This window comes from Geotrypetes seraphini, chromosome 15, assembly GCF_902459505.1.
Source record: "Geotrypetes seraphini chromosome 15, aGeoSer1.1, whole genome shotgun sequence".
NCBI classification, from domain to species: Eukaryota; Metazoa; Chordata; class Amphibia; order Gymnophiona; family Dermophiidae; genus Geotrypetes; species Geotrypetes seraphini.
In genome coordinates, this window is record NC_047098.1 from 20,079,908 (window position 1) to 20,094,852 (window position 14,945).

The 14,945-nt window shown below is 43.4% G+C and overlaps 1 protein-coding gene across 1 annotated transcript in view; it reads right to left on the reverse strand.

Annotated features, from left to right (window-relative positions):
- MMP23B (matrix metallopeptidase 23B) overlaps positions 1-4,412 on the reverse strand; it is a 38,300-nt gene extending 33,888 nt beyond the window's left edge. The window contains exons 1-2 of the mRNA XM_033921350.1: positions 4,377-4,412; positions 1,649-1,765 (exon numbers count right to left, since the gene is read on the reverse strand). Coding sequence (XP_033777241.1) covers positions 1,649-1,765; positions 4,377-4,412 — 153 coding nt within the window. The remainder of the gene's footprint in view (positions 1-1,648; positions 1,766-4,376) is intronic.
- Positions 4,413-14,945: the final 10,533 nt, after the last annotated feature.

Here is a 14,945-nt window from a genome sequence, read left to right on the forward strand (position 1 = left end):
TTAACTTTCTTTTATACTTTTGAGTGGAAAGCGAGTGAGTATAAGAGAAAGTGTTTGTGGGGGTGGGGGTGGGAGTGGGGAAGCAAAGCACACAGCCATAGGATCCCCCCCCCCCCGGGGGCCCATGTTATGTAATCATCGGTGGTCTAGGGGTCATGGAGCAGAAGCAATCCTCAGTTGTTCCTCCCCCTACAATGCCACAGCTAGAATCATCACTAATACTGGGAAATTTGACCACATAACTCCAGCTTTGACCTTACTTCACTGGCTTCCAATTGAACAGAGAATTGTCTTTAACCCTTTAATTGGCAGATGGTGAAATGGCTGTTTTACGTAACTTGATGCTGAATGAGAGCAACAGTGCCAAGTAACAGGCGTTTGGAGATTCAGATCTCCCATAAGAGCCATGTGGGAGATCTGAGCAATAATGCCAAATAAAGGGTTAAGCTTCTCTGCCTAACTTAACCCCCTGCCGATTTCCGCATTGTTGGAGCATTACCAGCCTACCAGGACGCTACATTCCTCTGGTGATCATCTTCTGATGGTTCTCTCCATACGATTGGTCCAGCTAAAAACTTATAGAAAATCTCTTTTCAATGTCATGGAGCCTAAACTTTGGAACGCTCTGCCTTCAAAGCTCCGTACATTTCCAACTTTGGATCTTTCATGAAAAAACTCAAGACTTTTCTTTTCCTTCATGCCTATGGAGCCTTTATGAGTTTACCCACTGTCTAACTGTTTTGGTTCAGTGTTTTTGTTAATTATCACTAACTGTTCGTTGTCTATTGCTTCATTTAATGCTCTGTTCTGTTGTAATCCACCTATAACTTTGGATGGTGCGGAATAGAAATGTAGAAAATAAATAAATGGTTCAGCGAATGGCCACCAGGATGGTCTCGGGGCTAAAGGATCTAACGTATGAAGAAAGACTAAAGAAGTTGCGACTGTACTCACTTGAGGAACGAAGAGAAAGGGGAGACATGATTGAAACGTTTAAGTACATCACGGGTCGCATTGAGTCGGAAGATGATATCTTCTGTCTTATGGGTCCCTCGACCACCAGAGGGCATCCGCTGAAGATCAGAGGAGGGAAGTTTCAAGGAGACTCCAGAAAGTACTTCTTCACCGAAAGAGTGGTGGATCAGTGGAACAAACTCCCACTGCAGGTTGTTGAAGCCAGCAGCGTGAAAGATTTTAAGAGTAAATGGGATGCTCACGTGGGATCTTTAAGGGAGTAAATTTGGGAGCGAATACTTTGGAATGGGCAGACTTGGTGGGCTATAGCCCTTTTCTGCCTCTATGTTTCTAATCTTCAGAGAGGTGGGGGTCTTTTATGGCAGTGGTCCTCAACCCTGTCCTGGAGGATTACCAGCTAGTCAGGTTTTCAGGATAGCCCTAATGAATGAACATGGAGCCGATTAGCATGCCTGTCACCTCCATTATATGCAAATCTCTCTCATGCAGATTCATTAGAGCTATTCCGAAAACCTGACTGGCTGGTGGTCCTCCAGGACAGGGTTGGGGCCTACTGCTTTATGGGGAAAGGGGGGACTCCTGGACCATACATCTTGTTAACAATGCTGCCAGTCTGTCTGTAAAATCATCCAATGGCAGCTGAAGTATTCCAGCTAAAACACACAAAGCCTACCTTCGGGAAAGTTTCATTTGTCTTCAAGTTTATCTTCAGCCGTGAACCAAGCCTTAGACTACTGGCAGGGTTAGGCGAGAAACAGTCTGAATATGAACTGCCAAGCTTTGTAAATACCTGAAAACAGAGGGTGGAAAGTCAGGAAAGCATCTTTTATTTCTGAATTTGGAATCATGGAATATTTGTAAATCTTGAACATTTCCATGAAGTTTGGCCCTGGCTGTTTATGCTGCTGGAAGGTTCCATGGCTACAAGGGGAGGGCTCTCCTTTCCTTGTGTTTTGTAAATTGTTTTTGCATTTTTCCTTGAAGTTGAACAAATGGTGCAGGCCTGTCGGGACAGGAACAGCCCTAGAAATGGATTGCTTTTTCAAGGCTATTCTGCATTTAGATTTGAAATGATATAAAGGTTCTAGTTATAGGACTTCCAACTGTCAGACCGTTTCTATTTTATTAAAACATCATTCTAAATGCAACTCTTTCCTGCTACAGAAAGATTTGGATCGAGTCCCAAAGGAGATTTTATTGCCTAAGAGGAATTCCTGTACTTCTATGCAGGCCATGTCTTGGGAAAGATTATTAAATGGAATCACAAAATGTGACAATATGTATGGCAGAAGGAAATAGGGAAGGGACTGGATGAGAAAAGACTCTACAGGCTGAAGGTTAGTCCCATGATTGACCAAATCAGAGTTAAATGTAAATGTGAGCATTTAGGTTCTAGATAAGACATTAAAACTATTAATGATAAAGTGGAGCTGGGGTTCTTCACGGGTAGGATGACTACCAGGAATTGTGTAATCTTTTAGGACAACCTGTACTAGAGGAAAAATAAAATACAGCATTCTTTCAAAACCTTACAATATTTTCTAAAAAGGCAGGGAACAGAAAAACAAACATACAAATTTTGCTTTTCCATTTGGAAATGAGAAAAAAAAATACATCAATTTAAGGCACTGGAATGTAATGCAGTGGCTGACAGGAGGACAGGACAGATTCTCCTGTGGAAGGAGGGGTTGCATGCAGTCTCCTCCAGTGACTCACAGACCATCAGGGCTATGAGTATGCATCAGGCCAGCAGATATACAGGATAAGTTATGCTTGCTTGATCGTAACAGCTTCAGTGCACTGAGGCAGCAGTCTGCAAAAAAAATGGACCAAGCACCTTAGCACATCAGGCTAAATTCCTTTCTGTACTGTATTTAAGACACGGATGTGTTTACACAGCTAAAAATGAGGATAGATGACAGAAGAGTGCCGTAGCTAAGCCATGATTTTGTGGAGGGCTCTCTCACAATCACTAAAACAAAATCAGTTTACCATAAACATTTTGGTTTTCCTATTACTTATTCTTTACAATAGTGCACCAGATCCAACAAGAGGCACACTGCTATATAAGCCACTAATAATTCTATACAATCCGTGGGTAAGACCTGTCCTGGAATTCATCTCTCTAATGGACATAGAAGGGGGTGGAGGCTAGCAAAACGGCACTTTATAGACTTTAGCAGGCAAGTGAAGGGATAGGTTCTGAGAATTTTTGGCAAAATTATTAGAGAAGATAGTTTATTGCCTGGTTATGGAATACAGTGGTACCTCGGTTTACGAGTGCACCGGTTTACGAGTGTTTTGCAAGACGAGCAAAACATTCGCAAAATCGGCGCCTCGGAAAACGAGCATGCCTCGATTTATGAGGGCCCTCCCCCGCAATCCGGCACCCCCACTCGCGTTGCACTCCCCCTCCCCTGCCGCGATCCGGCATCTCGCAGGCACCCACCCACCTGATCACCTTCCTTACCCCTATTTAGCACCGGCATTGGCACCAACGCATAGGATATGCGGGTGCCGGTGCCCGAAGATCTGCCTTCTTCTTTGTGCTGGACCCTGAGCATCTGCACTTGCTCAAGGCCTTCGGGTTCCCAAGAATCTCAGAGAGAACGGGAACCCAAAGGCCTTGAGCATGCACAGATGCTCAAGGCCCAGCACAAAGAAGATAGGAGATCTTCAGGCACCGGCACCCGCATGTCCTGTGCGTTGGTGCCTTTGCCGTTGCCAAATAGGGGAAAGGAATGTGATCGGGTGGGTAGGTGCCTGGGGGATGCCGTATCGCGGCAGGTGGGGTGCGACGTGAGCAGGGGGTGCCGGATCGCGGGGGTAGGGGGGGCACACGAGCGGGGGGATGGTGGATCACGCAGGAGGGGCCTTCATGAGCAGGGGGGGCAATGTCAGTTCTTGGGGGGGGGTAGAGTAGCGCCGCTGGCCTCAGGGGGTGGGGTGGATGGGAAAGAATCAAGCGAGTTTCCCTTAGTTCCTATGGGGAAACTCGCTTTGATATATGAGTATTTTGGTTTACGAGCATGCTTCTGGAACGAATTATGCTCATAAACCAAGGTTCCACTGTATTTTGGATGATTAGAAGAGTGTATGATTGACAATCAGGATTTTGGAGGGGAGGACTGGTGGCAGTAATGGACTCTGGGATAGGATATCTGGAGAAGGGAGATGGTTTGTCTGCTGCTGTTGACTTGGTGGACCATCAGATACTGGTTTGGTTTGGAGCATCTCGGGGGTTTTTGTTTTTTTTAAAGTTTTATCTTATGCATGTGTTTATATACCTTTCCTAGGCGCTAGGTGTGTTAGAATTGCTTAAAGAAAGAACGTTGTAGGGAAGAACTAGGACAGAGAATATTGACTTGGTTAGATTCTTTAAAAATAAATTACAGTGATACCTTGGAATCCGAACTTAATCCGTTCCAGAACCCCATTCAAGTTCCAAATTGTTTGAGTTCCAAGACAGTTTTTCCTATTTAAAATAATAGAAACTGGTTTAATCTGTTCCTGGGTCCCACAAACTCAAATTTAACAGTTAATACACTGGATTTTAAGGTAAAATATTAACAAACTAGTATTTAAGCCCGTTTCATTAATGGGTGCTAGAATAGATGTGTAGACTTAACAAATCACAAAATCTTTTTAGGCACACTGAGAGCTGGCACTGGTTTCTTAGACACACTGACTGCTTGCACTGTTTTTTTAGGCACACTGACTGCTGGCACTCCAACCAAGCACAACCCTCCCCCCAAAGCAAAGCAAGATCACTCCCTGACCCCATCCAACCACAACCCTCCCCCAAACCAATGCAAGATCACTCCATGCCCCCCTCCCCAGAACACCCCTCCCCCCAAAGCAAAGCAAGATCATTCCTTGCCCCCTACCAAGCACACCCCTTCCCCAAAGCTAAGCAAGATCACTCCCTAGCTCCTCCCCAGCACACTCTTCACCCAAACCAATGCAAGATCAGTCACTGCTCCCCCAGTATACCCCCTTCCCCCAAACCAAAGCAAAATCGCTCCCTGCCCCAAGCACACAGGTTTTGACTTATCTGAGAAATCTCCCGTTTTCTGAAGCAGCTCTGGCAGGTTCAGACGCAGGCTCCTTAGTCAGCTGGAGGAAACAGCCACACGCAAACCGCCGCGGGTGCTAGAATAGATGTTTAGACTTAGGCATTTCTTTATTTCTTTCTTTCTGTCTGTCTTTCTTTCTGTTTCTCTCTCTGGCCCCCCTGTCTGTCTTTCTTTCTGTCTCTCTCTCTCTCCTTGGCCGCTGTCTGTCTTTCTTTCTGTCTCTCTCTCCTTAGCCGCTGTCTGTCTTTCTTTATTTCTGTCTCTCTCCTTGGCCGCTGTCTGTCTGTCTTCCTTTCTGTCTGTCTCTCTCCCTGCCCGTCTGCTTCTCGTGCCACCTACCTTGTAAAAATGAAGCAGCTGTGGCAGGGTCCGACGCAGGGTTGTTGTATACCTAGGGAACCCACCGCACATAAACCGCCGCAGGCTCCAGCTGGAGGAAGCTTGAGGAAACCGTCGCACGCGCCGCAAACCACCACACATGCCGCAAACTGCCACAGGCTCCACCGCCGCACACATCTCACATGCTGTACTACGCATGTCTGACCACGGAAGCACGGATCACGGCGTTTGAAGTGCGCACGCGCGCTTAGGGTTTTATTATGATAGATAATAATAATATAATATTTTCCTCACCACACTACACAAAGGTGAAAATCACTTGAGATGCTTTCACTACAGCTTCTGACAATGAATGGAACGACGTATGGGTGGCCCGAGCGCTGGGGAAACATACACACAAACACACACGAACAACTTGCAGGGTGTTTAGATTCCAAAGCAGCGTTTGGATTCCGGGGTACTTTTCATTAGGATTCCAAGTTGTTCAAGTACTGGGGCGTTTGGATTCCAAGGTATCACTGTAGATACTTATAGGATGGAAATGCAGGCTCGATTATCTCCACCTAGCAATTGTGACATTAGCGGTTCCTCAAGGATCTGCCCTATCCCCCTCCCTGCTTTTAAAAATGTATTTGAAGGAATTGATTCAAAGGTTTGGGATAGAAAGCTGCTTTATGCTGATGATGCAGGAATCATTGACCCCTAGGGAGATATGAGATGATGCGATGATGCGATGGTTCAGTGCTTCTTGAAACATGGATTTAGAAGTAGTACAGTTAAAACAGAAATTCTGAAAGTGTGTGGAAGAACCTGATATATCATGATCAGAGTTGAATAGAGTACAGGGGTGTCAAAAGGTGAGTGTCAAAGATTTACAGCTTCAGCCAGTAATGAAGATGATGTTCTAAAGATGGTTAGGCATTTGCTTACATATTTGGCAATGTTGATTTCGCACCTGGACTGTTGTAATGCCCTATATATGGGTCTTCCTAAAGATCTGGTGAAGAAATCACTTTTTTTTTTTTTTTTGTAAAATCCTGGTGCAAGTAACAGCTGGGAGCTACTTTTGGTTGACTTTTCAATGTGTACATGTGGAGGGGCATAATAATAAAAAGTCTAAGTCAGATTTGGACGTAGGGTGCTAGTCACACAGAGTCAGCAGTGGTAAAATGTCCATTCTTGAAAAGTACGTCTAAAATTTTTTTGGGGGGGAAATCATCTTGAAAGGTCACTTAGATACGCAAAGTCAGAGGCGTGAAGAAATTACAAGAGTTTTATTCACAGCATGCCGGGACTCTAGTGCAGTTAATAGCCTGCCTACTAGAGTGTCAGAAACAGGAAATACACGGACTTTTATGCCCTTTTTGCAAACTAATATATGCAAAAACTACAATTTTCATTTGTTACTTCTATAACTTTCTACAATTATTATTGGTCCTAAGCTCACACTAGCAGGTCACTTATCTAACTCTTACAGTTCTAAATGTTAAATGTACAGAAGGGCAGGGTACATCATGGCTCAAACTCTTATCTATTTAGCTTACAATGTGGTAAGGCAGGGACATACATTTTAGGCAGATGAAGTCAAGAGATTGTATGCTTTCTTCAGCTATGTAGGCCAGAGCAATATTTTAAACAACAGTTAACCATTTCATGACCCTACAATCTATCTGTACGTCCAGGTGTTTGATTGTCCAGACCACCATCTTTCTTTATACTAGATTCTCGACCAAAAATTCATCCAAGTCCCAAACGGGGGAGGGGCCAGCATTGTGATGGACTGGCCACCCAGACATGGCAACAGAGCAGTGAGGCACCTTACAGGGCACTGCTGTGAACTTCACAAAAAGAGTGCCATATCAACATCTCACTAGAACTCCCTTATAGGTTATGGTGAGCCCCCCAATACACCTCATAACTCACTATACCCCCCCCTGTTTACCACCCCAATAGCCCTTATGGCTGCAGGTGGCACTTATATGGGTTTTGGTGGGCTCACATTTTCCACCATTAATGAACCTGGGGCAATGGGAGATTACGTGACTTGCCCAAGGCCACAAGGAGTAGTGTGGGTTTGAACCCTCAACTTTAGGGTGCTGAGGCATCACACTCTTCCCCCCCCCTTCTATTACTTCTAAGGTGGAAGACGATATTTTCTTTCTTAAAGGGCCCTCGGCCACAAGAGGGCATCTGCTGAAAATCAGGGGCGGAAAATTTCATGGCGACACCAGGAAGTATTTCTTTACCGAAAGAGTGGTTAATCATTGGAATGAGCTCCCAGTGCAGGTGATCGAGGCCAGCAGCGTGCCAGATTTTAAGAATAAATGGGATGCCCATGTCGGATCTCTAAGAGGGTAGAGTTAAGGGGATGGGTCATCAGAGTGTGATCTTTCAGAGGGTTAAGGGGGAGGGTCAATAGAGTGGGCAGACTTGATGGGCTATGGCCCTTTTCTGCCGTCATTTTTCTAAGTTTCTATAGCGCTATCTAATTAGCACTGGGGAAGAGCCAGAAGTTATATGGGCACCACTGATAACGCTAATCAGCATACCTAACTACTTCCTGGAAACAGCATTATATCAGCCATTCCCAAATAATTTCCAGACCTTACCAAACGCCCAGATATTCAGTACTGAGTATCTGGACCTAAATTACGCCGTCACCAACTGAATATTGAGCCATTAAATGTTATAGCCGTGGCAAAGATGAAAAAAAAAGCTAATTTTTACCAGCAGCCTACAGAGTACAAGGTTCGTGTGTGTTGGGCCGTCATGCTGTTTGGTTTGTTACAATTACTGCCTGGAATATATCAGTGGAAAAACACTTTTCTGTCCCTCAGAGATACTTGCAAACCTGAACTGTATATGTAGAGTAAACTGTGGCTTTCATTCGAGAGATGCAGCCAGGCTTAATGATACCCCCAGTCTGCACGTTCCAAATGTGAGCTCTTTTAGATTGGTTTTTGTAAGTTATTTGCCTTTTCCAAATCCAACTGAAGCAGAGTTACTTATTCAGGGACATTAGTTATTTCTCCACTCAAATATGCTCACAATCTAAGCTGCATCTGAGATAATTAAAGGTGAAGGGACTTGCACAAAGAGTTCTATCACTGTCAGAAATGGGATTTGAACTCGGCCCTCTGCTCTGACCACTAGGCTACAACCCCAAGGGAAAGGAACTTGGGAGAGCGATGGAATCTGTACCAGGCACACAGCCTCTTTTAATCACAAAAGCTAGAAGCAGTGATTGTTTCTTCCATCCAACATCACACACTCTTAGGGCTAGATTCTCAAAACTTTGTGGTAAAACACAATGGGCCGCTGTTATTATAGCAATTTCAAAGGTGAGTCATTCTAAAAAAAACTGTACCTGCAAATGAGGTCGTAAGACAGTAGCGACGGTTCGCTAAATCTACTTGAGATGAGTTACTGGTGATAGTGATCGGCACATGCACAGAATACACCACCAGAGGTGTAAATGTGCGCATGTGTCAGGAAAAGCAACGCTGTAAACGGCGTGTCAATCATAGGCATGCCAGAGCTACTGGATGAAGGGAAGGGAGATGCAATGTTGGCTTTGAACAAGCAAGCATAAGACATGCCTTTTCTCCCCCCCCCCCCCCCCAAACTACTATAATTCATGAAAATGTTGTAATTTTGTTTTTAATTAGAGAATGACACGGTGACAAAATTCATCACCGTTCCCGTCCCTGCGGATAACCGCAGTAAACAATCTTCATGTCATTCTTTAAGGAGAGAGGGAAGAATCAGAGTATGAATGGCCACAACCACTGACCCGCAAGCTTTGCTTTGAAGAATGCTGGTGTAGAAGGACTGAGGTTGAAACAGACACTACAGAATGACAGTCTCTGGTATCCAGAGCAGATATTGTGATGTCATAATGCCTCATTCCACCAGTGCCTAAAAGCCAATCACATCAGTGATGTCACAATGGCTTCATTATCCTTGGCTCACATAAGAATCAGAGTATGAATGGCCACAACCACTGACCCGCAAGCTTTGCTTTGAAGAATGCTGGTGTAGAAGGACTGAGGTTGAAATAGACACTAGAAAATGACATAGGATTATTTCCCACGGTTATCCGCGGGGACGGGAACGGTGATGAATTTTGTCACCGTGTCATTCTCTATTTTTAATGTCAAATTTTATCATGAACCACAGCTAGAAACACATAAGACATGGCTATAATACACGTGCTTTGTCCACCCTCCCCCCCCCAAAAAAAAAAAAAGAGAGGGTGGACAAAAGCAAGCTTCTTGAGCATATGTATGTGAATCATGTATTTTATTTTTTTTTCATTAGTCACAGTCAAAACACACGCCAGAGAGGCGCTTTTCACAGTACCGGCATCCCTGCGGGCCATTTGCTGATTTTTGGTCACCAAAAGTCGACACCACGCTTGGAGAACCACTTGACGAGGATGAAGCATCATACGGAGTGCTCATTTAAATATTGAGGCACAAATGGGCTCATCGGTATTTAAATGAGCACTCCTGACGACAGCATGGCTAGGAAGCTCAGAAAAGATCACGGTAAGCCGTTTTGATAATCCGCCACTACAATACATGCACTGGCTGGAACCAGTTTAGCAACCGCATTAAAGGCAACCTTAAGTTTTGAGAACCTTTCCCTTAGTTCATTAATGATAGTAACCATCCCATCTCCTGCTGCCTGCGGTGCAGGGCAAAGAGGGGAGGACCATTTATGGCTGCGTTAGGCTCGGTTAAATTGGCTTTGATAGGTTTAATTACATGCCTGATCTGCTCTGAAGCATAATTATAAATCAGCATGGCAGTATCCCAGCCTCCTCAGCGCATGCATCTCTGTGAGTTATGGCAGTATTTGCTAATGGAATAGTTTGCAGGGTTGAAAGCTTAAAAGTCTTTATTTAATGTGACACAAACCCAATATCTTTTAAATTAAATGTTCTGACATCCAGGTGCCCACAAATGAGCTCCTGTGAACCATAGCACATAATGGGTGGGTAACAGGACATTTGTTTTATTTCCATCTACGTTCCCAGCAACGTAATGTGGCCCAAAGAGATTCCAGAATAGATGAAATGCCGGTCTGTCAATATTAAGAGAATCTGAGTGCATAAGGATGCAATTGCCCAGACAAGCATCATTCTTTGTTGTAATTGATCCCTGAAAACAAATGGCAAATAATTTTATTTGTATTTTTTTATGCAGTAGTTATCCCTTGAGCAAAAAAGCAATTAAGGCTTGGTTACCATTTGGATCTTTTTATTTTTGTGAACTTGGATTTTCAGCTGACAGAAATTATTATTTTTTTTTTTTTAAAAAGAGAATGACTGCAGATGGATGATAAAATACTTTTGCTTGTCGACGATCTAGCCATGTTTTGAATTAATCTGCACTCAAAAACAAGCACATCCATCCCATTGATTAGCAATTCTATCTACTTTAGTTTCATCATTGTTACAATTACCCATATAGATATAGCTTAAAGAATTTTAAATAAACAACTCTCTAATTTTTTGTTGGTTTTGAATTTTATAATTTCAATTATAAATGTGCCGCAAAAAAAAAATTTGCTCGGCTTAGTGTGCCGGAGCCAAAAAAGTTTGAGACTGCTCTAACCTACCTCCAAACTAGAGGTCTGCACGGGAATGGGAATCGCGGGGATCCCCCCCCCCAAGGTCAACGGGACTCCCATGGGGACCCCTCCCAGGCCCACAGGGGATGGATCCGGGGTTCCCATTCCGAGGCCTACCTAATGTCGATCGTTGAAATTTTCAAGTTGAGACTGGTCCGGGTCCAGCGCCATGGCGGGAACAGCCATACTGAGCAGTGAGCTCAGCATGTAATCGCTCAGTGTGCCTACGTGCTGAGCTCACTGCATTGCAGCTGATTGGTCAGGTGGTGTCACGTGCAAGGCTAGAGCAGGAAGTCAGCCTGTATTTGGTGAGCTGCCCGAGTCCCCCAAAGGCCCCGATACCGGCGACTGAGAGGAGGATGAGAAGACCTGATTCAGAAGCGGCAGCGCAAACAAGGAAAATGCTTCACGTTGAATGTAGTTTAATCAGGTAAATCCCTTTTATTTTGCCCTGATGTCTTGTTTTACTCTCTGCTCTGGTTCACACTTCTCTTTCCGTTTGCTTCTGGCACTTCTCTATTTTGGTCATATTCGTCGCTTCAGTTGTTTTGGTTTGTCCCAGTGTCTAGTTTTGTTTTTTTTGTATTGGCATCATCGTCTATTCTGTCTTACTCACTGCTGTATCTGGTTTCATTGCCTTTTCTTCTGTTTAGCGCATGTTTCAAACTTTCATTTTGATTATGTTACCCTGTGGTTTTACCTTGGTTTCTCATTACATTTTAGTCTGGTTTTGGTTTATATACAATTGCACATGTTTTTGTCTTCTCAGTTGGCTTTTCTATGCTTCCTCGTTATTTTGTCTGGCTTATTTAATTTTACAATATTATTTTAGAACAATTTTATATACACATTATCTGTTCTTTAGCTGATAACATACATTTATTGGTTTTACACCCGATGATGGCTTTTATATGGGATTTTGCTTTGTTTTTTAAAACTATAGAATCCTCTTTTTTTAAACTACAGAATCCAGTGTTTTACATTACTTATTTTATTGTTTAAGTTGTGTTCTAGGTTTTTGCTTGACTTGTTTCCCTTGATCCATATATTATGTATTTTTGTCCCTATGCTATCATTGCTAGATTCTCTCATTTATCATGTGGCCAGATTTTAGAAATGTCTTTGGCTTTTCTGTCTAATTGAGTTTGGGTCTTATTTTGGTTTGTTACACTAGTTATGCATACATTTGGTATTTTATTCATTGTGATTTTCTGCTTATTTATACTATATATATATGTATGTTTTATTTATATATTACTTCTTGCAGTTGGATTTCCATATGTCCATACTATGTAATGCGTTTCATTTATATATTGCTTCACACAGTTCCATCTGTGCATGTTATTTATATTGTACATTTTAGATCCTTTTATTTGTTTTACATATGTTCTTATTTATGCATTTTTTGGTCTATGGCTTGATTTTATCCTCTTTGGATTATATTTTTTATTGCCATTTTTAATATGTTATGTTTTTCTCTCCTTCTTCACTTTCTGCCCTATATCTATCTTTGACATTAACTTTTAACATTCAACTTTCTTCCTTTTTTTCTGCTTTCTTCTCATAATCTATCTACTTTTCCATGTCTTCTCTTCCCTTCCCATGGTATCCATGTATACCATCTCTTCCCTCTTTCTTCTCCCCTATTCTATCCATAAACAGCATTTCTTCCATCTCTCTTCTCCTCCCTCTCTCTCCCATTGCGGTGCACCATCTCTTCTCTCTCTCTCCCCTTCCCCTCCATCCCTGTGCACATCTCTTCTCTCTCTCTCTCCTTCCCCTCCATCTCTGTGCACTATCTTCTCCCTCTCTCTCGCCCCCTTCCCCTCCATCCCTGTGCACCATCTCGTCTCTCTCCCCCCTTCCCCTCCATCCCTGTGCACATCTCTTCTCTCTCTCTCTCCTTCCCATGGTCTGACATCTGTCTTCCCCCTTACCCCTCCTATAGTTAGGCTTCTTTCTATCATCCTTCCCTCTCCCTTTCCATGGTCTTGTATCTCTCTCTCCCTCCTTTCATCACCCTTCTTTAGACTTGTTCTCGAGCATGTTGGAACAAATCCACTAACAGAACACACATAGCCTTGTGTTTCCTACACAGATTAATATTGGATTATAAACTGATGCTCTCATTCTTCTTCACAGTACATTGGTACAGCTGTCCTTGTATCCCTTCACATTATCCTCCCCCCAATAACTAATGTTCCTTTAATGAGGGTGGTGCAGGTTTTTGTACCAAGAGCAACCTAGTATGGTGTGTGTGTGTGTATTGGGGTGGGGGGTAACTGCATATACAGGCAGTCCTTGAGTTACAGTGTCTGATGCTTTTTATGGGGACAGGTAACTTTTATGGGGGACGGGGAAGGGTGAGACAGAGGGGATTCCTCACAGGAATGGGCGGGGATTTCTGTCGCCGCGCAACTCTCAACTCCAAACAAGGGGAAAATGTAGGGCTGACGACATCATATGTGAATAGAACAAGTTGTGATTTCATCAGCTGCTGCATCATCCAGTGCCTAGTGAAATTATAGACTGCAGTCAAGTAAATTGTTGGAGGACATGGCCCAGTGAATGTCTTTGCTATTACTTATTTTCCAGCAAGATCAGGAGTAGCCCTGCTGCTAGATTCAGAGACTTCTATCTCTGTATCGGGATAATCACAAATGGGTGTCCGTCAATAAAACTGAACTCTTTTGGATTCGCAAAGAACACTACAACTACATCCATCCCTCGCTACACAGGGACTCGACTACCATAACTGTGAAAGACCAAGTGCACAGCCTAGCAATACTCCAACCTGCAGTTTTCCGACCACATCTCTCAGGTGGTATCTTCCTCATTTTACTACCTGCGCCAACTTTAGATAATAAGGAACTACTTTTCTGAGTATGACTTCACCCAGCTACTCTATACCTTGGTCCTCTCCCGCATGGACTACTGAAACGCGCTATTTAACGGTCTCACGATGAAGAACATATGACGACTACAGTGTGTGCAAAATAGGGCAATCAGACTTCTAAAAAACCTCCATCCCTGTGACTCTGTCTCCCAGGCTCTCTATTGTCAGTTCACTGGCTGCCATTAGCCAAACATTGTATCTTCAAGGGCCTGATGCTAGCGTTCAAATTCTTGCACGACATGGCACCAGGCTACATGACAACCAAGCTTCCTCCATACATGCTGAACAGGTCCCTTCGATCCCAGGATGAAATACGTGTCAAAACGCCCCCTGGCCATGCCCTTCACTGCAAACTGCCAATGACGTTCTTACTCTCACTTCATACCAAGCCACCAGAATCAACTCTCCCTGCAGATCAGATCCTTTGAAGGACTCCTTAACTTTAGGAAAGTAATAAAAACATACCTGTTCAACTAACTCCCCCACCCACGACCGATTGATGACAAAGAAATGTATATTGATACAAAATCCTTGATAGTTGTCGCGTTAGAATAAAAACTTGTATTGAAAAATCTTGCACTGTAACTATGACTAATTTAATTTGTAACCGGCATATTATGGATATTGGTATTAGATCCCTAGTATGTGTTGAGTTAGGATAAAAACTTGTATTGTAACCTGTTAACTGTATATTGTGTATGTTGACCTGTGACCTGTCCTGGGCTTTTTGGGGAGGATGGGATAGAAAAAAAAAAAAAAAAAAAAGCCACACAAAAGTAGCACCACCTTGATAATGAACTTCCAATGACACGGTGACAAAATTAATCACCATTCCTGTCCCTGATCATCCCATGGTATTCTTTAGTGACTATCTCAACCTCAGTCCTCCTACACCAGCATTCTTCAATGCAAGGCTTGAGGGTCAGTGGCTGTGCCTATTCATACTCTGATTTTTATTTAAGCCAAGTATAGGATAATGAAGCCATTGTGACATCACTGATGTGATTGGCTCTTAGGCATTG